The 24,912-nt window shown below is 36.8% G+C and overlaps 2 protein-coding genes and 1 pseudogene across 3 annotated transcripts in view; 2 read left to right on the top strand and 1 right to left on the bottom strand.

Moving 5' to 3' along the window:
* Nucleotides 1-24,912, bottom strand: part of DIP2B (disco interacting protein 2 homolog B) — a 340,427-nt gene that overhangs the window by 206,526 nt on the left and 108,989 nt on the right. The window lies entirely within an intron of this gene.
* LOC143691814 (zinc finger CCHC-type and RNA-binding motif-containing protein 1 pseudogene) lies at nucleotides 8,614-9,367 on the top strand (annotated as a pseudogene).
* LOC143690197 (adenosine 5'-monophosphoramidase HINT3-like) lies at nucleotides 18,032-21,433 on the top strand. Its single transcript, XM_077168133.1, has 2 exons — nucleotides 18,032-18,058; nucleotides 20,284-21,433. Exons 1-2 carry the CDS (start codon nucleotides 18,032-18,034, stop codon nucleotides 20,629-20,631), a joined length of 375 nt encoding a protein of 124 aa, XP_077024248.1. The 3' UTR covers nucleotides 20,632-21,433.

Raw genomic sequence — 24,912 nt, 5'->3', positions numbered from 1 at the left:
AAATAGACTAAAAATTTAAATATATCTTTTAATATTTTGGATTACCTTTTCAATTATTTGATAATTAATGGTGAGCTCTAGATTAATAATTTGATCATTTCACTGCTTCATATTTATATAAAGCATTATACCGATTAGAAAATCAGTCTTAATCATATATGATGAAGTAATACATGCACCAAGCTTCACATAATTGGATTGGATTTCTTTACATAATTAAGTAAGAGTTTCCTTCCTTGCAGAGCTCTCATCTATAAAATTAAACCTAAATTCATTCTCATAAAGTTTCTTGAGGTAAGCACTATCCTTACAGGTGTGGGAATGCAGATCAAAAAGAGAAACAACACAATATGTCATGGTTCAGCCTCACATTCAGGATGATATTTGGTTCTGTACTCTAATTACTGAGGCAGCAGAGAAGGACTGGTTGGGCTTCAACACCTGTACTTAAAATTAAACAAAGGGTGTGTTCCCAAGAGGAACTACTGATTTCCCGATAATGCCTGCATCATCTCCATTTGTGGCCTTAGGTGATTCAGTAATCGCTGATGAGCTGTTCTAGTAAATACAGAATATGTTGACTTTATGGTAAGTAAGAATCAACCCATTAAAGATATATCCCATCCTTACAAATTGTTCCACCCTTTTTGCAGCTAGAACACTAAAGTGAGTTCTGGTCCTAAACCATGACTCTAAGTCTAAAGTCATACAAGGTTCTACTTAGGGTATAAGCTTTAGTTTCAGCAAGCGTAGAAAACAATGAGAAAGTACGTAGGAGATATGTAAAACTCAAATTGAACTCATATTAAGATTTAGTTGCTAAATCCAAGCACATAAATAGAGTGAAAGTAAAAGGTTGGAAAAATATTCTACATAAGCAGCAAACAAATAAGCTGGGGCAATTATACTAATATCAGACAAAACAGGCTTTAAATGCAAATATGTTAGAAGACATTTCCATATTTCCATACATCTTCTTTTAACAGTTTTATGGTCTTAGATCTAATGTTTAGGTCTTTGATTCATTTTGAGTTAATTTTTGTATAGGATGTGAGATATGGATGCTCTTTCATTCTTTTGCATGTGGATATTCAGTTCTCTAGGCACCATTTATTGAAGAGACTATTCTGCCCCAAATGAGTTGCCTTGACTGCCTTATCAAACATCAATTGTCCATAGATGAGAGGGTCTATATCTGAACACTCTATTCAATTCCATTGGTCAGTAGATCTATCTTTATGACAGTACTATGCTGTTTTGACCACTGTAGCTTCATAATATGCCTTCAAGTCAGGTAGTATGAGACCTCCAACTTCATTTTTCTTTCTCAGGATACTTTCAGCTATTCAGGGCACCCTGCCCTTCCAGATAAATTTGGTTATTGGTTTTTCTATTTCTGAAATGTAAGTTTTGGGGATTTTAATTGGTATTGCATTGAATCTATAAATCAATTTCGGTAGAATTGACATCTTAACTATATTTAGTCTTCCAATTCATGAACATGGTATGCTCTTCCATTTATTTAGATCTTCTGTGACTTCTTTTAACAATTTCTTAGTTATCTCTGTATAGGTCTTTTGTCTCTTTAGTTAAGTTTATTCCTACATATTTTATTCTTTTGGTTGTAACTGAAAATAGAATTTTTTTCATGATTTCCCCCTCAGATTGTTCATTACCAGTGTATAGAAACACTACAGATTTTTCAGTGTTGCTCTTATAACTTGCCACTTTACTGTACTCATTTATTGGCTCTAATAGTTTTGCTGTGGATTTTTCGGGGTTTTCGACGTACAGTATCATATCATCTGCAAACAGTGAGAGTTTTACTTCTTTTCCAATTTTGATGCCTTGCATTTCTTTTTCTTGTCTAATTGCTCCGGCTAGAACTTCCAACACAATGCTAAATAACAATGGTGATAGTGGACATCCTTGTCTTGTTCTTGATCTCAGGGGGAAAGTTTTCAGTTTATCCCCATTGAGGATGATGTTAGCTGTAGGTTTTTCATATGTTCCCTTAATCATGTTGAGGAAGTTCCCTTCTATTCCTATTCTTTGAAGTGTTTTCAAGAGGAAAGGATGTTGAATTATGTCAAATGCCTTTTCTGCATCAATCTAGATGATCATGTGGTTTTTCTGCTTTGATTTATTGATATGGTGCATTACATTAATTGATTTTCTTATGCTGAACCATCCTTGCATACCTGGGATGAATCCTACTTGGTCATGGTGTATAATTCTTTTAATATGCTGTTGGATTCGATTTGTAAGAATTTTGTTGAGGATTTTTGCATCTACATTCATAAGAGAGATTGGTCTGTAGTTTTCTTTTTTTGTAATATCTTTGCCTGGCTTACGTGTGAGGATGATATTGGCTTCGTAGAATGAGTTAGGTAGCTTTTCCTCCTCTTCAATTTTTCTGAAGAGTTTGAGTAGGACTGGTACTAAGTCTTTCTTGAATGTTGGTAGAATTCACATGTGAAACCATCTGGTTCTGGACTTTTCTTTTTGGGGAGCTTCTTAATGACCGAGTCAATGTCTTTACTTGTGATTGGTTTGTTGAGGTTGTCTATTTCTTCTCGAGTCAATGTTGGTTGTTCACGTTTTCTAGAAAGTTGTCCATCTCACCTACATTATCGAATTTATTAGCATAAAGTTATTCATAGTATCCTCTCATTACTTCCTTTATTGCTGTGGGGTCAGTGGTTATGTCTCCTCTTCCATTTCTGATTTTATTTATTTGCATCCTCTCTCTTCTTCTTTTTGTCAACCTTGCTAAGGGTCCATCAATCTTATTGATTTTCTCATAGAACCAACTTCTGGTTTTGCTGATTTTCTCAATTGTTTGCATGTTCTCAATTCCATTTATTTCTGCTCTAATCTTCATTACTTCTTTCCTTTTGCTTGTTTTGGGGTTTTTTTGCTGTTCTTTCTCTAGTTCTTCTACAAGGACAGTTAATTCCTTGATTTTTGCTCTTTCCTTTTTTGATATAGGCATTTAGGGCAATAAATTTCCCTCTTAGCACTGCCTTTGCTGCCTCCCATAAATTTTGATATGTCACTGTGGTAGTTAGATTCAGTTGTCAACCTGGCTTGGTGAAGGTGCTTAGTACTATTGTTGTGGACACGAGCCAATGACATGTGAACCTCATCTGTTGTTGATTACATCTGCAGTTGACTAAGAGGCATGCCTGCTGTAATGAATGATGTTTGATTTAATTGGCTGGTGCTCAAATGAGAGAGCTCAACGTAGCACAGCCCAAGCAGCTCGGCATACCTCATCTCAGCACTCGCAGCTCAGCCCAGGCCTTCGGAGATGCAGAAAGAAATCACCCTGGGGAAAGTTGTTGGAACCCAGAGGCCTGAAGAGGAGGCCAGCAGAGATCACCGTGTGCCTTCCCACATAAGAAAGAACCTCAGTTGAAAGTTAGCTGCCTTTCCTCTGAAGAACTATACATCAACTAAATAAATCCCTTTTATTGAAAGCCAATCTGTCTCTGGTGCATTGTATTCCAGCAGCTAGCAAACTAGAACAGTTATGTTTTCATTTTCCCAGCATCTTTTCTTGATAAAAGAAAGGAAACTTCTGCAACATGATAAACAGCATATATGAAAAACCCACAGCTAACACTGAATTCAACAGTGAAACACTGAAAGCTTTCACTTTAAGATTAGGAGCACGACAAGGGCACCCACTGTCAACGCTCCTATTCAACATCATGCTAGAAGTTTTAAATAGAGCAATTAGGCAAGAAAAAGAAATAAAAGACAAGCAAATTAGAAAGGAAGAAGTAAAAATTTCACTATTTGCAGACGACATGATTGTACGTAAAGAAAATCCTGAAAAATTTAAGGTAAAGCTAATAGAGCTAATAAATGAGTTCAGCAAAGTGGCAGAAGATGAGTGAAAGGCAGAACTCTGTTGTGTTTCTATATACTAATAACTGGGAATCAGGAAGAAATCAAGAAAATATCCATTTACAATAACAACTCAAAGAATCAAATATCTACGAATAAATTTAACAAAGGATGTAAAGGACCTGTATTCAGAAAACTACAAAACACTGCTAAAAGACATCAAAGGTCTAAATAAATGGAAGGACATTTTGTGTTCATGGATTGAAGGGTAAATATTATTAGATTTTGTATTCATGGGTTGAAGGATAAATACTATTAAGATGTCAATTCTACCAAAATTGATTTACAGATTCAATGCAATCCCAATCAAATTTCTAATGTTCTACTTTAAAGAAATGGAAAAGTCAATCATTAAATCTATTTTGAAGAGTAAGGAGCCCCGAATAGTTAAAAGCATATTGAAAAACAATGAAGTTGTAGGATTTCACACTACCTGACTTGGAAGCATGCTACAAACTACAGTGGTCAAAACAGCATGGCCCTGGCGTAAAGACAGACATACTGATCAATGGAACTCAACTGAGAGTTCAGAAGTAGACTCACACATTTACAACTAATTGATTTTTGACAAGGCCGCCAAGTCCACTCAACTGGGAAAGAATAGTCTCTTCAACAAATGATATTAGGAGAGCTGGATATCCATATCCAAAACAATGAAAGAGAATCCCTATCTCACACCTTTATATAAAAATTAGCTCAACAAAGATCAAAGACCTAAACATAAGGGACAAGACCATAAAGCCCCTAGAAGAAAACGCAGGGAAGCAACATCAAGATCTTGTGGTAGGTAGTGGTTTCTTAGACATGACACCCAAAGCACATACACTGAAAGAAAAAATAGGTCAATGGAACCTCCTTAAAAATTAAATACTTTTGTACATCAAAATTCTTTGTCAAAAAGTTTGTAAAAAGGCAGCCCACCCAATGGGAACAAATATTTGGAAACCACATATCCTATAAAGGTTTAATACCCAGAATATATAAAGAAATCCTACAACTCAACAATAAAAAGACAAACAACCCAATTTAAAAATGGGCAAAAGACATTTTTTCAAAGAGGAAATACAAATGGCTAAAAGGCACATGAAAAGATGTTCAACATCACTACTATTAGGGAAATGCAATTCAAAACCACAATGAGGTATCATTTCACACCTACTAGAATGGCCACTATTAAACAAACAGAAAACTACATGTGTTGGAGAAGGTGTGAAGAAATAAGAACATATTCACAGCTGGTGGGAATGTAAAAGGGTACAGCCACTATGGAGGATGGTTTGGTGGTTCCTCAGGAAGTAAAATATAGAACTGCCATATGACCTAGCAATCCTGCTACTAGGTGTATGCTCAGAAGAAGTGAACACATGGACATGAGCAGACATTTTCACACTGATGCTCACAGCGGCATATTCACAATTGCCAAAAGATGGAAACAACCCAAGTGTTCATCAACTGATGAATGGATAAACAAAATGTGGCATATATATATATATATGCCACACACACAAACATACAATGGTATATACACACACAATGGTACATACATAAGAAGGAATGAAGTTATGATGGATGTGACATCATGGATAAACCCTACGGATATTACTTTGAGTGAAATAAGTCACTCAACAAATACTGAATGATCTTACCAATATGAACTAATATACTAAGTTAACTGAGAGTTAAAATCCAAAATACAGGTTAACAGTAAAAAGAATAGGAGTAGAGAATGGGGAGCAGATGCTTAATTTTTGCAGAATTTTTAATTTGGTTGAATGAAAATGTTTGGAAATAGAGGTAATATTAGTACATGATGGTGAGTGTAAGTAACAGCACTGAATTCTGTGTGTGAGTGTGGCTGAAAGGGGAAGCTTAAGGTCATGTGTGTCCTTAGAAGAAAAAGCAGAGGATAAACATGGGACAGTATAACACAGTGAACCCTGCTGTGGACACTGACTGTGGTTAATAGTACAAATAAAAGAAATGTTCTCTAATGGACTAGAACAAATGCATGTCACTATCATATGGATTTAATAGTAAGGCAATAAATGGGAAAAAAATGTGCCTGATGCAAATGCAAACTATGAACCACAGTTACCATACTTTTCTTTTCTCAGCTGTAACAAATGTACCACACCAATGCTAAGGGTCAATAATGGGGGTGGGGGTGGGGTAAGGGGTATGGAATTTTACTTTTTGGAGTAATGAAAATGTCCTAAAATTGACAGTAGTGATGATTCATTGTGGTGATGAATGCATAACTCTGAGATTACACTGTGAGTCACTGATTGTATATCTTTGGTGAATTACATGGCATGTGAATAAATAAATGAGAGGGAGGGGTAAGGGGTAAGGCATGTATGAGTTTTTTTCTTTTTTATTTCTTTTTCTGGAGTGATACAAATGTTCAAAAATATGATCATGGTGATGAATACACAACTGTGTTACAATATTGTGAGCCATTGATTGTATGTGTATGGAATGTCTGTATATTAAGAACATTTGAATGTTAAGTTTTGTTGTTGTTTTTTTTTAACATGGGCAGGCACCGGGAATCGAACCCAGGTCCTCGGGCATGGCAGGCAAGCATTCTTGCCTGCTGAGCCACCGTGGCCCGCCCCAATGTTAAGTTTTATCTATCAAAAAAAACAAAAAACTCCTTCAGTCAGGATAATCACCCCTCAATCATTTCTCCAGGGGGCCACAAATGGCACTATTAAAGAGAGAAGGAAGAGAAAGGGAAACCACACTTGTAAATGTTTTTCTTCCTAGCTCCTTCTTCCCTTATTCTCATTAGTTGCTAGGTAGAAAAGAGAGGAAAGAGAAAGAAAACAGCAGGAGGATCTAGAAAGATAATTGTTCAAATCGTTTCTGACTGGCATATATTGTCAATGGAATATCCAAGTTTCTCAGATTAGTCTTTTCTAATTTTTCCTCCTGTCTGGTCCAAAAATCACTCAATCGTTAACATTTTAAAAACTACAAAGGGCCTTCCCCCAGATCTACATAAACTACATTATCTGTCCTATGCTTAACTATCAATGGAACAAATCTCCCACTATACTTCTAACTCCCATATCTCAGAGTCTTAGCAGTTCCTAGAATATACCAAGGTTGAGGATCCTTACACCAGTCATTTCCTATGCCTGACACACACTTCCCCATAGATCTTCTCATAACTAGCTTTTTCTCACCATTCAAGTCTCAGCTCAAATATCACCTATTGAGGAAGGCTGCTCCTGACCACCCTGAAAAAAGGTGTTACTTCAAACCCTCCAGCTTTATTTTATTTGTCTATAAACTGCAAATAACACACAGTAGCCATTACTTGCCATGGCAGTGATGAAAAACCAAGCAATTTTAAGGCAACTGGCAGGATTACCACATGTTCTAAACGAATAAAATGCTTAGCTATCACCTCATTTAATCAACTAATTTTTTTAAATGAGTAACTATAAGTTCTGAACATTAAGAAAATTTCCCCTGTATCACTTCACTGTATCAGAACATTCCCACCTGAATTTATAACATTCTATAGAAATAGGCATAAAATCCAGTTGGAGGCAACAAAAGAAACAATAAATAAATGGGACCTTATCAAAATTAAAAACCTTTGTGCATTGAAGGATTTTATCAAAATGACAACCTACTCAATAGGAGAAAATATTTGGAATCCATATAACCAGTAAGGGTTTAATAACCAGAATATATAAAGAAATACCACAACTCAATAATAAAAAGACAACCCATTTTAAAAAGAGGCAAAAGACTTGAATAGACATTTCTCCAAAGAAGACATGCAAGTGGACAAAAGGCACTAGCTATTAGGAAAATGCAAATCAAAACCACAATGAGAAAACATTTCACATCCAACAGAACAGCTACTATTTTAAAAATGGAAAATTACAAGTGTTGGAGAGCATGTGAAAAATAAGAACACCCATTCATTGTTGATGAAAATATAAAATGGTGTGACTGTTGTGGAAGACAGTTTGACAGTTTCTCAGAAAGTATAAAATCACCATATGATCCAGCAACCCCACTTCTAGGTATATACCCAAAAGACTTGAAAGCAGAGACTCAAACAGATATATCTGCACACTGATGTTCACAGCGGCATTATTCACAACTGCCAAATGGTGAAAGTAACCCAAGCGTCCTTTAATGGATGAACTGTAACAGAATGTTGTAAATACATATAATGAAATATGGCTCAGCCATAAAAAGGAATGAAGTTCTTATTCATGTGACAACATGGATGCTTGAAGACATTCCATTAAGAGAAATAAGTCAGACACAAAAGGACAAATATTATATAATCTCTCTGATGTGAAATAATTAGAATATGCAAATTCAGAGTCAGAATCTAGAATGTAGATTACCAGGGTATGGGATGGGAGTAGGCAATGGGAGTTAAGACATAAACTACCCATTTGGGTTGGTTTCTATTTGGGTTAATGCAAAAGTTTTGATAATGGGCACCTGCTTATGGGACTGGTGCTCTTACAGCATCTGAGGCGCACCTAACCAGGTCGGAAAGGTTCAAATTTGCTGTCATCTTCTTGTCTCTGGCGCCTGAACCTTCTAAGAACCCATGATGTTAAAGCTGCTGCAAGGAGTGAGAAATAGTCGGGGGGTGAGCCGTAGTTGGGCCTAGGGCATGCACTCTTCTGGTCTCTTTGACACACCTAGCCTGAAGAAATGAGTGGTGGATTGGCTCCAAGTAAAAGTACAGTATTTGGATCCAACTTGCCCTTTTCCCTAACAAACAATGACTTATACCAGACATTTTCTAAGTACAGCAAAGTGGTAAAAGTTACTATAATGAAAAATAAAGACACCAGGAAGAGTAAAGGGATTGTGTTTTTGTATTTTTGGATAAAGAATCTGCTCAAAACCGCACCAGGGCAATAAACAACAAGCAGCTATTTGCTAGAATGATAAAAGCAAGCTTTGCTATTGACAATGGAAGAGCAACTGAATTCACCCGAAGGCAAAACTACTTTGATAAATAATAAGTGCTGTGAATGTGGGGAAAGTGGACACTTAAGTTATGCCTATCCTAAAAATATGCTTGGATAACGTGAGCCTCCAAAGAAGAAAGAGAAAAAGGAAAAAAAAGAAAATTCCTGAACCAGAAGAAGAAACTGAAGAAGTAGAAGTAAGTGAAGATGAGGGGGAAGATCCTGCTCTTGACAGCCTCAGTCAGGCCACAGCTTTCCAGCAAGCCAAAACTGAAGAACAGAAAAGATGGAAACCCAGTTCAGGGCACCCCTCAACATCAGATGATTCAAGACTACCAAGGATAAAGAAAAGCACATATTTCACTGATGAAGAGCTTAGTGATTAAAATTGATATTAATTATGTAAAAATTATTAACATTAAAAAAGTCTTAAGTATAAAAGTTCAGTTGGAGACTAAAGACTACTTTTAGAACTTTACACATAAGAACCCTTGATACTAAAGCCACAAGTTTGGTTTATTTGGGCATAGAATTCCAACCAAACTCCAGAATTAAGAGTCATTTGGATGGACAAATGGTTTCTTGCGGTGTTTTAGTCTAATAAAACTGATGAGAGAAAAGGGAAACAAACTATCATAAAGCAGGCAAAATGAGAAGCATCTTGTATCTCAGGTATGGCTTCTTCAGTGGACTAACTGTAATGCATTATTGATTTGACAGAACCTCTACTCAATGATGTCTGCCTCAAAATGGCTCCAAATGATTTCTGTACTGCAAAACAAAGTCAAACTTTGGAAACCAAAAAAAAAAAAAAAGAGAGAGCAACAAGGAGAAGATGGCGGCTTAGTAAGACGCGCGGGTCTTAGTTCCTCCTCCAGAAAAGCAACTAAAGAAACAGAAACAATACGAAACAGCTCCCGGAGTCACGACAGAGACCAAAAAGACAGCGTACCCCATTCTGGAACAGCTGAACGGGCAGGGAGAATCTGCTGCGGTGAGCTACCCAAGGGGCGCGCGTTTTCCCGGCCGGGGCGGCTGGCGACTGGGGTCCCCTCCACGCACGTGGCTTCCCGGTCTGACTGGGAACGTTGGATAGCGGGGCCCTCCCGTCACACTTGGCGTTTCGGGCCAGCTGGGCAATTAGGACCGGCACTCCCCCAAGCCAGGGCGGCCAGCGACACCCCCCGCCCTCCACGCGTGGTTTCCCGGGCCGACTGCCGTGCAGACAGACGAGCGCCACGAGCGCCACCTACTGGGCAGGAAAAGAAAAACAGAGCCCAGAGATTTCACAGAAAAACCTTTCAACCAGCTGGGTCCCACACCCAGGGAAATCTGATCAAATGCCCAGACACAAGCAGAAAATAATGGATGACGCTCGGAAAATTGAAGATATGGCCCAGTCAAAGGAACAAACCAATAGTTCAAATGAGATACAGGAGCTGAGACAACTAATGCTGAATATACGAACAGAAATGGAAAAATTCTTCAAAAACCAAATCAATAAATTGAGGGAGGACATGAAGAAGACATGGGCTGAACAAAAAGAAGAAATAGAAAATCTGAAAAAACAAATCACAGAACGTATGGGAGTGAAAGACAAAGAAGAAAAAATGGAAAAAACAATGGATACCTACAATGGTAGATCTAAAGAGACAGAAGCTACAATTAGTGAACTGGAGGATGGAACATCTGAATTCCAAAAAGAAACAGAAACTATAGGGAAAAGAATGGAAAAACTTGAGCAGGGGATCAGGGAACTGAATGACAATATGAAGCGCACAAATATACGTGTTGTGGGTGTCCCAGAAGGAGAAGAGAAGGGAAAAGGAGGAGAAAAACTAATGGAAGAAATTATCACTGAAAATTTTCCAACTCTTATGAAAGACCTAAATTTACAGATCCAAGAAGTGCAGCGCACCCCAAAGAGAATAGACCCAAATAGGCGTTCTCCAAGACACTTACTAGTTAGAATGTCAGAGGTCAAAGAGAAAGAGAGGATCTTGAAAGCAGCAAGAGAAAAACAATCTGTCACATACAAGGGAAACCCAATAAGACTATGTGTAGATTTCTCAGCAGAAACCATGGAAGCTAGAAGACAGTGGGATGATATATTTAAATTACTAAAAGAGAAAAACTGCCAACCAAGACTCCTATATCCAGCAAAATTGTCCTTCAAAAATGAAGGAGAAATTAAAACATTTATAGACAAAAAGTCACTGAGAGAATTTGTGACCAAGAGACCAGCTCTGCAAGAAATACTAAAGGGAGCATTAGAGTCAGATACGAAAAGACAGAAGAGAGAGGTATGGAGTAAAGTGTAGAAAGAAGGAAAATCAGATATGATATATATAATACAAAAGCCAAAATGGTAGAGGAAAATATTATCCAAACAGTAATAATACTAAAAGTTAATGGACTGAATTTCCCAATCAAAAGACATAGAATGGCAGAATGGATTACGACCCAGCAATACCACTGCTAGGTATCTACTCAAGGGACTTAAGGGCAAAGACACAGACGGACACTTGCACACCAGTGTTTATAGCAGCATTATCTACAATTGCAAAGAGATGGAAACAGCCAAAATGTTCATCAACAGACGAGTGGCTAAACAAACTGTGGCGTATACCTACGATGGAATATTATGCAGCTTTAAGACAGACTAAACTTATGAAGCATGTAGTAACATGGATGGACCTAGAGAACATTATGCTGAGTGAGTCTAGCCCAAAACTAAAGGACAAATACTGTAAGGTCCCACTGATGTGAACCGACATTTGAGAATCAGCTTGGAATATATCATTGGTAACAGAGACCAGCAGGAGTTAGAAACAGGGTAAGATAATGGGTAATTGGAGCTGAAGGGATACAGACTGTGCAACAGGACTAGATACAAGAACTCAAAAATGGACAGCACAATAATACCTAAGTGTAATGTAACTAGGTTGGAACACTGAATGAAGCTGCACCTGAAATATGGTTTTTTGTTTGTTTGTTTGTGTGTTTGTATCTTTTGTTTTTGTTTTTTTTCTTTTTCCTTTATATATATATATATTATTAGTATTATTATTTTAATTCTCTTCTCTATATTAACATTCTATATCTTTTTCTGCTGTTTTGCTAGTTCTTTTCCTAAATCGATGCAAATGTACTAAGAAATGATGATCATACATCTATGTGATGATACTAAGAATTACTGAGTGCATTTGTAGAATGGAATGATTTCTAAATCTTGTGTTAATTTCTTTTCTTTTTTTTGATTAATAAAAAAAATTAAAAAAAAAAAAAAGAACCCTTGATACTGACTAGCGTTCTTCTATAAAATGGCCCACATGAAATGAAAAATAATTTTAAATGGTTCTATCCATCTTAGCAGAGTAATAAAAATCAAGATCTGATAAAAACCATTAATCCTGAAAACTAATTTTTAGTAAGAAAACTTAATGCTATCACAGTAACACTACTATCATCCCAAGAAAGAAGGTAGATATCAAACACTCATTATAAATGCTTTATTCACATCTGATTGAAAAATGTTTATTTTATTATTAATGTAATAAAATTATTATATTACAAAATAGTTATTATATTAATAAAATAATATTGTACTATTATTATAATAAAAGTATTATATTAATACTTTTTAAATAAGTTTAATCCTTAAAAACTTCATAAAAACTGTGGAAAAAGTTGAACGTTTACTGTTATAAATGTTAATAAAGTTTTCAAGAAAAAAAAGTTTTGGTAATGGATGGTGGTAATGGTAGTACAACGTTGTAAACATAATTAACAGCACTGAATTATATATTGGTATGTTGTTAAAAGGGGAAATTTGGCATTGTATATATGTCACCAGAATAAAAATTTTTGAAAATTAAAAAAAAAAACACATAGGGAATCCTATTGTAAATGATGGGTTACAGTTAATAGTACAATTATAAAAATGTTCTTTCATAAACTGTAGCAAATGTACAACACTAATGCAAGGTGGTAATAATAGGGTGCAGATTCCGGGACAAGATGGCGGCTTAGCGATGTGCACGTTTTAGTTCGTCCTCCAGAACAACTACTAAATAACCAGAAACAGTACAGAACAGCTCCTGGGGCCACGTCAGTGACTGGACATACAGTGTACACCAGTCTGGACCAGCTGGACCGGCTGCGAGCCCCCTGAGAACTGTGAGTTCCCGAAGACACGGAGGCTGGTGGCCCTTCCCTACAGGCTGCTACCCAGAGGGGAAAGGAAAGGGGCTTTACCAGCAGCAGGGGCTGAGCTCAACCAAACGCCAATTGTGGAATTAATTAACAAATTCTGACTACTAAAAATAGGTCCCCACTCAGGTGAACCTGGTCAAAGCGGAGGTCACTCATTTTTGCCCCGCGCCAAGGGAACAGGGCTGATGGTAAAAGAAAAAAAAGAAAGAAACAGGTTTTTGTGGCTGTGTTTCTACAAAGGCTTGACTGCCTTTGGATATAGTGGTAGGGCTTCTCAGGCTGCAACTGCCCCAGGCATAGGCAGAAGTGAGCTCTTTTGGGGGCTTATCTAGAGCCAGTGCCTTCCCCAGGGGAGGGGTGAAGCCCCACCCAGGTGGAATCCCTCCCTCAAGGAATTCAGACCCCAGGGCTAGGTAATTTGAAGCCATTAAAATCAGACTACAACCTCTCCTCTGTCTCTACCACGCCCCCAGCAAGGAGTCTGCCAAAGTTAAAGGCACCACATCATCTTATGCTAGTGGGAACTGCAGCAGACTAGTGCCACATACTGGGCAGGATAAGAAAAACAGAGTCCAGAGACTTCACAGGAAAGTTTTTCAACCTGCTGGGACTCATCCTCAGGGAAAACCAACACAGGTGACTCTTTCCTCCTGATAGGAGGCCAGTTTGGTCTGGGAAAATCCAGCTGGGGTCTATAATACCTAATCAGACCCTCCTAAGGGTGGGGGGAAAAGCACCATACAAGCAGGGCAAGAAACAAGAAAACAAGAACTAAAAAATTCTCTGTTAAACAAAACCTAAGCTAGAGGTCCAGAAAAAGCTGAACTGACGGTCAAAGAACAAATAGACAACAAATTCATCCTGCAAGAAAACCCTAGGTAAAAGAAGTGAAAGCAATCTCCAGAATAAACTAATTAAGGTAATTAAATGTCTAGACACCAGCAAGAAATAACAAATCACACTACAAAAATTGAAGATATGGCCCAGTCAAAGGAAAAAACCAACAATTCAAATGACATACAGGAGCTGAAACAATTTAGAATAAACGAACAAACATGGAAAACCTCATCAAAAACCAAATTAGTGAATTGAGGGAGGATATAAAGAAGACAAGGAATGAACAAAAAGAAGAAATCTAAAATCTGAAAAAACAAATCAAAGAACTTATGGGAATGAAAGGCAAGGTAGAAGAGATGAAAAAAACAATGGAAACCTACAATGGTAGATTTCAAGAGACAGAACATAGGATTAGTGAACAGGATGACGGAACATCTGAAATCCAACAAGAAAAAGAAAATATAGGGACAAGAATGGAAAAATATGAGCAGGGACTCAGGGAACTGAGTGACAATATGAAGCATACGAATATACGTGTTGTGGGTGTCCCAGAAGGAGAAGAGAAGGGAAAAGGAAGAGTAAAACTAATGGAGGAAATTATCACTGAAAATTTCCCAACTCTTATGAAAGACTTAAAATTACACATCCAAGAAGTGCAGCATACCCCAAAAAGAATAGATCCAAATGGACGTACTCCAAGACATTTACTAATCGGAATGTCAGAGGTCAAAGAGAAAGAGAGAATCTTGAAAGCAGCAAGAGAAAAGCAATCCATCACATACAAGGGAAGCCCAATAATCTATGTGCAGATCTCTCAGCAGAAACCATGGAGGCAAGAAGACAGTGGGATGATATATTTAAATTATTAAAAGAGAAAAACTGCCAACCAAGAATTCTATATCCAGTAAAACTGTCCTTCAAAAATGAGGGAGAAATTAAAACATTTTCAGACAAAAAATCACTGAGAGAATTTGTGACCAAGAGACCAGCTCTGCAAGAAATACTAAAGAAAGCACTAGAGATAGATACAAAAAGACAGAAGAGAGAGGTGTGGAGAAGAGTGTAGAAAGGAAGACTATGAATAAAGGTAAAAAGAAGGAAAATTAGATATGACATATAAATTCCAAAAGGCAAAATGGTAGAAGAAAGTACTACCCATGCAAGGCAAAATGGTAGAAGAAAGTACTACCCGTGCAAGGCAAAATGGTAGAAGAAAGTACTACCCGTGCAGTAATAACACTAAATGTTAATGGATTAAACTCCCCAATCAAATGACATAGACTGGCAGAATGGATTAAAAAACAGGACCCATCTACATGCTGTCTCTACTCAAAGGACAAGAGGGCAAGGACACAAATGGGCATTTGCACACCAATGTTTACAGCAGCATTATTACAACTGCGAAGAGATGGAAACAGCCAAAATATCCATCAATAGAGGGGTGGCTAAACAAACTGCGGCATATACATACGATGGAATATTATGCAGCTGTAAGACAGAATAAAGTTATGAAGTATGTAACAACATGGATAGACCTTAAGGACATTATGCTGAGTGAGATTAACCAAAAACAAAAGGACAAATACTGTATGGTCTCACTGATATAAAGTGACATTAATGAAATACTGGGAATATTTTGTTGGTAACAGAGACCATCAGGAGATAGAAACAGGGTAAGATATTGCGTAATTGGACTGAAGGGATACAGACTGTGCAACAGGACTGAATATAAAAACTCAGAAATGGTCAGCATAATACTACTAACTGCAATACAATTATGTTAAAACACTGAATGAAGCTGAATGTGAGAATGATAGAGGGAGGAGGTCTGGGGGCATAAATGAAATCACAAAGAAATTGAGATGGTATAATCTAGGAATGCCTAGAGTGTATAATGATAGTGACTATAGGTACAAATTTAAAAAATGTTTTTGCATGAGGAAGAACAAAGGAATGTCTTTACTGCAGGGTGCTGAAAATAGATGGTAATAAATATTTTAAAATTTCAACTTAAGTGTGAGGCTAAAGCAAAAAATGTTTATTTGGTACAAAATTTATATTTTGACTAGTGCATTTCCTAATACAATTTATGTAGATAGTTGGGTGAACAACATAAGTATACAGAACCTTGGGTAGGACATGAGATTTTGTTGGTTTGTCCAAAGCGATGCCCCGATGAATCCCAGAGTGATTTGATCAATGAGTGGAGAAGTATTTGCAAAGTCCCATTCAGAGAATGGTGAGAACGGGGGAAAATTCAACCTTCCCAAGTTGAATCCTTGATATTCTCACAAGCAGTGTGCACAACCAAAGCTACAGGTCAGGCCCCCAGTCTTGGGGTTTGTTCATATGAAACTTAACCCCACAAAGGATAGGTCATGCCTACTTAAAATTAGGCCTAGGAGTCACCCCCAGGAGAATCTCTTTTGTTGCTCAGATGTGGCCTCTCTCTCCAGCCAACACAACAAGCAAATTCACCACCCTCCGTGGGACACAACTCCCAGGGGTGTGGACCTTCCTGGCAATGTGGGATAGAAATCCTAGAATGAGCTGAGACTCAGCATCAAGGGACTAAGAAAACCTTCTTGACCAAAAGGGGAAAGAGTGAAATGAGACAAAGTGTCAATGACTGAGAGATTCCAAACAAGCGGTTATCCTGGAGGTTATTCTTACGCATTAAGTAGATATCACCTTGTTATCCAAGATATAATGCAGAGGTTGGAGGGAACTGCCCGAAAATGTAGAGCTGTGTTCCAGTAGCCATGTTTCTTGAGGATAACTGCATAATGATACAGCTTTCACAATGTGACTGTGTGATTATGAAATCTTTGTATCTTATGCTCCTTTTATCTACCTTATCAACAGACGAGTAGAACATATGGAATAAAAATAAATAGTAGGGGGAACGTATGTTAAAATAAAAAATATTTTTTTCATTAAAAAAGATATAATTCACATACAGTAAAATTTACCCATTTTAGTGTATAGATTAATGAGTTTTGACAAATGTATGCAGTAGTATAATTCTATCACAATCAAAATATAGAATATTTCCATTATCCAGAAAAGTTCCCTTGTGTCCCATGGTAGTTCATTCTCTTCTCCCCATACCAGCTCCTGACAATCATTAATTTCATTTCTATCCCTATAATTTTGCCTTTTCCAGAATGTCCTATAAATGGAATCATACAGTGTGTAGCCTTTTCACTTCTTTCACTTGGCCTAACGTTTTTGAGATCCAACCATGCCATTGCATGTATCAGTAGTTTATTCCATGTCTCAGTAGTACCTTTTTACAGTTGAATAGTTTTCCATTGTTTGGATATACCACAGTTTGTTTATCTATTCAGCAGCTGATAGATATTTGCATTGTTTCCAATTTCTGATCATTATGAATAAAGCTGCCTTAAACATTTGGAATGAAAAATAGGGTGCATATGGAACTCTGTATTTTTTTAATGAGTTTTCTGTAAATCAGGTGCTTACTGATTCAATAACAGTGTCTTTAAAGTAATTAAAGTAATTTAAAAAAAATTTAAATCCTTCTCTAATTAAAAAAATTATTTTTTAATCTAGTTGAATAGTAGGACACTATAAAGAAAGCACCCAGCAACTGTGTTAAGACTGAATTCTAACTAAAATGTTCCTGTTACGGGTGTTTGTTCTTCACCCAGCAGGAGACCCAATTCAGGGATATCTCATCCAGATGGCATTCCTTAAAAGGTCCTCCTAATCTACAGTGACATGATATTAAGGAAATAACTATTGCTCATCCATTTAAAAAAAAATTACTGAGGAACCTTGAGTCTTGTGGGAAAATAGTACAGTAGAAATACTAAATGACTAATTCATATTTCAAGTATAATTTTTTTTAGCAACTGAGCATTTAAATCTAGCTTTGTTTTCACTCACTGCTACTTTATAGCTACTAAAATAAATCCTAAGTTGACACATTATCTTTTTATAAAAGCAAGGGATCTTAAAAAGATAATTTTCTTTAAAATTTATTTCCTATACCCAGTTTTTAAACACAACTTCACGTTAGAGTTTAAAGTATAACACAGCTTTTCCTTTTATTCTCTGAGAGAGACACCAAAACAGAAATGCATGGAGAACTTGATGCTGGACAAGTAAATGTAAAACTTAATACTAAAAGAATGTTGGCAAATTCCTAGACTATCACTAACTGACCTAAGTTATTTCTATACACCACTTTGAATGAAAATGGTGATACCGTGATAGGTTTTTTAATTTTGAACAGAATCTATCAAACCACTTCTTGAAAAAATCTTCCCTTCTCCTTGAAGACACGTCCATAAACTTTGGTAAGGATAGGTGTCCAGAAGAAGGAGTTTTAGGTAATATTTACAATAATTAATTACAAGTAAACATTTTTAAGATCCATACAGCAAGAGAAGAGCAGAACAAAGGAGTGTTCCAAAGACTGGATCAAGTGATAAGAGAATATCTTCAGAATCTAAGAGGACAAGGGAAAAGATAAGAGAAGAGACAATGGGACCTGCTTTTGTACCAAGTTCCAACTTTATTTAGAAATGTCATACATACTTCCAACTGGTGTGAAGAAAGACCTGTGTTTGGCCTGCCTAAGGTTTGCACATAAACAAAGAATGGTGTACCTTCAAATGAGAAGAACCTAAGAGGAAACCAGCTAAAATTTCTAATTAATTTACATTACTTATTTTAAATTCAGCTCTTTGTTTTAACTAAATTCACTGGAATCACACTTACCTATACATCAACTTTTCTAAAAAGCTGACCTCTTTAAGACATTTAAAAATATTGAGAAGTGGCAAAGTAAAGGCGCTGGACTGGGAACCAGGAATCTGGGTTCTAGCCTCAGTTCTGAAGGCTAATTTGAGAAAGTAAGGACACGTCTTTAGCAGTTTCCTTATCTCCTTGGCCACCACTAGTGTCCCAGTCACCACTATCTCCTGCCTGGACTTGACACAGCCCCTCCAAGTCATTCTACCCATTCATTTCTATTTGTAGCTGAAATAATTTTTTTAATGCATATCTTGTTTTTACTTGGATGCTCAACTCTGATAGTTTTTACCATTTCAGTGAAACTAGAAACAGAGTATTTGATCATCCACAGTAAGGCCAGGAGAGCCTTTACAGATCATCTCCTCAGTCTGATACCCAGGTTGAACATATGAGAAGACTAAGGCCCTCAGAAAAAAAGTAATGGAACCGCATCTAGAAAGCACAACAGGGAATGCTGGGGACCAAAAGGTCATTCATTCACTCAAAGTCACTGAAGGTCAGGCATTGTGCTACACAGAACTACGGTAACTACAGTGAACACAGAAAAGATCCCTGCCTTCACAGAACTTCTATTTCTAGATAATTTCTAGAAAAAAAACAAGTAAATACCCAAGATAATTACAAAGACATCCTATCTGGTATAAATTATTGCAACTTTTGAGCTGTCTCTCTTGTGTCTACTCTTGGTCTCTGAACTATTCTCCACAGAGCAGACAAAAAGATCCTTTTAAAATATAAATTAGATCATATCTATACCTTGCTCAAAATCTTACACACTCAGAATAAAAACTAAATTCCTTATATAGCACAAGTGATCTGGCTCTGGTCTACTCTCAGACAGCTCTTCTTCCTCTGTTCTACCTCTCACTCTGTTTACTTCCTTCCCAGCTTGTTCCTCCCCTGGGCTCATATGCTGTTCCCTCTGCCTACAACACTCTTCCCCCAGATCTTCACATGGTTTGCTCTCAAATCATTGGAGTCCTTGCCAAAATGCCTCTTCCTCTGACCACTCTGCCTAGAATAGCATCCATCTCTCACTTCACTCTAGCCCGACCCTGCTTCATTTTTCTATATAGCACATATCAGAGTCAGAATATGATATATTTGTGATGTGTCTGGTTCCTTACTACAAGTCAGATTGTGAATACTTTGTTCACTGTCATATCTCCAGTACCTGTAATAATAAAGTAGACACTCAATAAACATGTGCTGGGGGATAAAAGCTACCTCAAATGCAGGGGCACAACTGCCTAACTCTGAGTTCAGTTTCAGGCCCAGCTAGCTCTCACACTTAGCTATGCTTCAATCAATTTTAAAAGTAACATTTGTCTGCCAAAAAAAAGTAAAATAAAAGCTATCTATCTTGACACATAAGCAGAAAACCACGACAACTACAGAGCCCATGCAGTCAGAGACCCTTGGAGGTGCAGAAGGAAAACACCCCTGCGTGAGCTTCATAAAACAAGCTTCATGAAGCCTGTAGAGAAAACTAGCAGACATCACCATGTTCTCCATGTGACTTTCCAGTTGATAGAGAAACCCTGAACTTCATCAGCCTTCTTGAATTAAGAATGAAGACTTAGTTTGCTTCAAAGATATCAAACCAGCAGCACCTCATCATTATCTTGTAGTGCCAAAGAGGCATATTAGAAATTGCAGAGAACTTAAGAAAGATGAAATAGAACTGGTTGAGAGCATGGTAATTGTTGGAAAGGCCATTCTTGAAAGGAATAATTTCACTGACTTCAAAAACATGAGGATGGGTTTCCATATGCCGCCATTCTGTTCTATTTCCCACTTGCATCTTCATGTCCTGCCACCAGTCACTCAGCTTGGCTTCATATCAAAATTTGTTTATAGAGTCAATTCCTACTGGTTTATCACAGCTGATTATTTGATTGATAAACTACGAACATGAAAATGTCAACATTAAGAAGACTTTCCTAATCATAGTACAACATAAATTAATATTTTGATTCCTTTGAAGTCTACTTGCTATTTTAAGGTTTGTTGGGTTTTATAAGCAGCTATTGCTGAGTAGCCTGAGATCTTTTCTGAATGTATGTTTCTTGACCTATGATGTAGTTTAAATAAGTATCTGTCATTGACTTCTTTGTTTTAATGGTTAGTTATCTGAAGTGTAAGATACTATGGATAAAATTCCATAAAAAATTGTTAATCAATAAGGGCTCTGTATTTTAAAAATTCAAATATTTTCATTTCTCAATAGTTAGAGGAACGATTTATTTATATGTGTCCACTATGAAGAATAAACAAGTATAAAAAATACTTTATTAGAACCTTTATTACTTTGAAGGAGTAAAAAATTAACTATTTATTGACGGTTCTTTAGTTTTAAACACAATTATTCAAAATACGGAATACTCCAATATAAAACAATCTCTGATCTTGTTGATGGAAAGAGGTTTATCATTTTTCACTTAAATTTCAGATGTTTGTTTTTAACTCCTAAAACCTAGCATTTTTGTAATATACTGATCCTGAAATTTGGGAACAGTGAATTTGTAATAACAGTCACTGGGGCTAACAACAGAAGTCACTGCAATGGAATTTACTGTAGGAACATAAATGGGGAAGAAACATAAAGTGGTTATGTTAACATATTAAAACTGACAGAAACTATTGCTTCATGGCTTGATTTTTATGCCAAAGGGAAATTTAAAAGATTTCATCATGAAAAAGGCCTCATTTGAAAGAAGAGATAGACTTGTTTATTAAAATAAATTCTCATATCTACATTTTAATATTAAGGACATATCATTTCATGAGGTGTATTTCTTTAGGACTTGCCTGTTGGTGCTAAGTCATTTAAATACATCTGTGTATCTCCAATAACTGTAGTGAATGTGAATGGAGAGTAAGTGCTGAGACCTAATCCTACATTGTGTCAGTGTATAATGGGCCCATGTACATGAATATAAATGGACATAAGGATTAATATATTGACGTTGGAAATGAGCTGAAATTACTAGTTTTCTTTCTTTGGGTGTTTGTGATGTAAAATATAGTTTTAAGAAATGAAATACTGCAGTGTTTGGCTGAAACATCTGGAGTCAATATTGTTTAGTTTGTTCATTCATTTATTTTTTCAGCAAACATTTGTTGAGTATTTAATGCATACTACGCCCTGTGATAGGATCAGGGAATAATAGAAATGAGAAGAGACAATCTGCTCCAACTGCTAATAAAGGGGTAAGACAAAATCAGTGGTTAGAATTTAGGGTAGAATGTGTTGTAATGGTTATGTGTCCAAAGAAGAGATTGGAGGAGGAAACACCTCTGAAAGCATGTGGCATTGAAGCTGAGTAGTAAAGACTTAATGTTAGGCAGGCAGATTGTGGAAGTTTAGTTGAGGGACCACATGTACTTTTCTTGAGTTCTGCTTTTATTATTATTTACTTTACAATTGAAATGAATGTCAGTTTCATTTTAATCATTGGCAGTGGGGAAGGGAATTTGGAAGTTGGTATTATGGGCTGTCAAAGCTGGATTACAAGGTTTTCAGCATTGCTTTGTGAAGTAGCTCACCGAACACCTACTTGGATTAGCAGTTACAAGTTTCCATAAATCAGCTAAAATCTGACCAGCTATAGGAAAGGAATTTTCAACATGTGAAAATTGAGTGCTTAACTATGTATGCTTGCAATGATATAACTGACAATAGTATGAAAATAGTATACACATTATTTAAGGTGTTTTGAAATGCCTTATGGACCTCTTCAAAAATGTGTTTAGTCCATTAATTTAATTTATATAGTTAATATTCATATGTTTTTCTTCTTTGTGGAGAGTCTCTGCTTTTATATGTAAAGATAATCAAATTGCTACAATAAAAATTCACTTACCCTTTTCAAAAAAAAAAAAAAGCTATCTATCTTTTCTTTTCTTACTCCACAAATTTCTGATCCCCAGAGCTCATAAACCCACTTCAACAAATGGCCATCTTCACTAACTTTCCTTTTAGGTGACAGAGTCAACAACAAGTAAAGTATGGACGGAGCAAGAAGACCCTTGACAGCAGGAACGGAGTCAATGGCCCTCTGTTGTGCTTCCCGATGCTCTGGCTGCCAAGGTCAGATTAATTTATACCAGAAAGAGTTCTGAAGGACGCTTTACACCTGGTGGTAGATGTGTATAGGAAACTGATACTAAGGAGGAGAAATCAGCTTTGAGTAATTCCCCTCCTCGAATGTAGTAAGGTAAATAGAATTTCTTCGAGGCTACTAGCAATCTCCTCCATCTCCTCCCACATATTTTCACCCTTCCACCTTTAAAAATCTAAACTTGTGGCAAACAAGATGAACTGCACATCATACACTGGCAAAGAACCAAAATTCTACTGGATACTACTGCTCTAGTACAGCCTTATCAACCTGAGGCTTATTTGACTGGTTTTACTGACAGAACTGGTTACCCAGCAGGGTGTACGTTAACTCTGAGAGTCACAAAGCAATAGCAGTCTTAAAAGCCCATCAACTTTTTGAGCATATCAGTACATGTATGTTTCAGAGATTCTCAAATTTAACTGATTATAGGAATTTCTATAGCAGTTATTTTGTTTTGTTTTGTTTTAAATAAGAAATCCCTGGGCTATACCCCTGGAGACTCTGATTCAGTAAGATCCAACTGGGGCCCAGAAACCTGTATTTCTTAAAGTTGTCAAGTAGTTGTGCTCATTCAGGTTTAGAAACCAATGATCTAGTACAATCTAAGGTACTCTTAAACCTTAATCCAAAAGAGTGACCTACCTCTAGAATTTATTCAGTTATTCTGAACATAACTGGAATTATTTTTTCCAAAATAAAACACAATTCTAAATAAACAAAGTAAAACTCAACCCTCAATTTGAGGGTTAACAAATTACAAGGAAGTTAGGACTAAAGTAGGGTTGCAAAAACAGCAACACTGACATCTGGAACTGGCTAATTCTTCATTTGAAGGGTCTGCCTTATTCATTGTAAGATGTTCATCAACATCGCTAACGTCTACCCACTAATGTCACTAGCACCCCCTTTCCCTATACACATTGAGACAACCAAAAATGTCTCTAAACAGTATGGGGGTAGAGGTAGTGGAGGGTAAAACCATACCAGCAAAGAACCATTGGAATAAAGGAACTAGGTTAAAAATGTAAAGCAGACAAAGGCTAAATTAGACTAGGTATGAAGGTACAGAAAATAAAATTGTCTTCATAATTCCAAGATACAGCATACAAATACCATGATTAGCTATTTATTGTTATTAAAAACAGAACTAAAGGAAAAGGGTTTAAGTTACGAAAGGGGCATCTAGAGCATTCATAAGGAAAACCTCTTAATTCCTAAGGTTTATTACAGTAAAGAAACTATAGACTCTTTCCTATAGATAATTATTAGAATGAAAAGACTGACGCGACTCAGAAGGTTTGGGACTAGAGAGTAGTGCTGAGAGACCTCTGGAGAGCCCTTTTTAGCCTGAGAATCTCCCCTGCCCTGGAGCCTGCAGGAGTTCTTCAGAAGAAAAGCACCTGACTCACAGTTAATGTCTCACCGCAGACTCAGGTCCACATAATGTGGCCAATTTCTGAATGCAAACACACAATAGCAAGCCAGCAAGGTTAGCAGGTTTGTGGCCCTTTCCTGGTGCTTTTATCCCCTGAGGCTGAGGTGATGCTTTGAACTGGTCTTCTCCTTTGTGCCCAAGGTTATTCCCAGTATTTGTCTATTGCCAGTGCTGAGGCTGCCAGCCAGGCATGGAAACCTGATCAGAAATGGTTTTTAACCCAGATTAGGGTTCCTACAGGATTTATTTCAACAAAGGAAAAAGAAAAGACAGGAAATCAGAGAAGAGAAAAAGAAGAAAGCCAAATCAGAAATCACTTTACTGTAAATCATTTGTTCCTAAACTGTGGTCCATGGGTTCCTAGGGTCTCCCAAGAGCCTTTCTGGGGGTCCATGAAGACAAAAATATTTTAATTGTTATTAAGGTGCTATTTGCCTTTTTCACTGAGCAAAAGGCCAGCTATTTGAAATTCTACCTCTTGGTCTTTATTTACAACAGTGGTTCTCAGACTTTACCAATGCAGAATTATTTGCATTGGTGGTACAAAGCAATGGTGGATGAAACTGCTGGGGCCTTAGAGCAAATCAAAGTAGTGGCAAATTGGGCCATATACTTGTAGAAAAGTTAGTAATTTTAT

This window comes from Tamandua tetradactyla, chromosome 7 (assembly GCF_023851605.1).
Source record: "Tamandua tetradactyla isolate mTamTet1 chromosome 7, mTamTet1.pri, whole genome shotgun sequence".
Classification (NCBI taxonomy): Eukaryota; Metazoa; Chordata; class Mammalia; order Pilosa; family Myrmecophagidae; genus Tamandua; species Tamandua tetradactyla.
The sequence above is the reverse complement of the archived record's forward strand: the minus strand, read 5'-3'. Positions and strand labels throughout refer to the sequence as shown.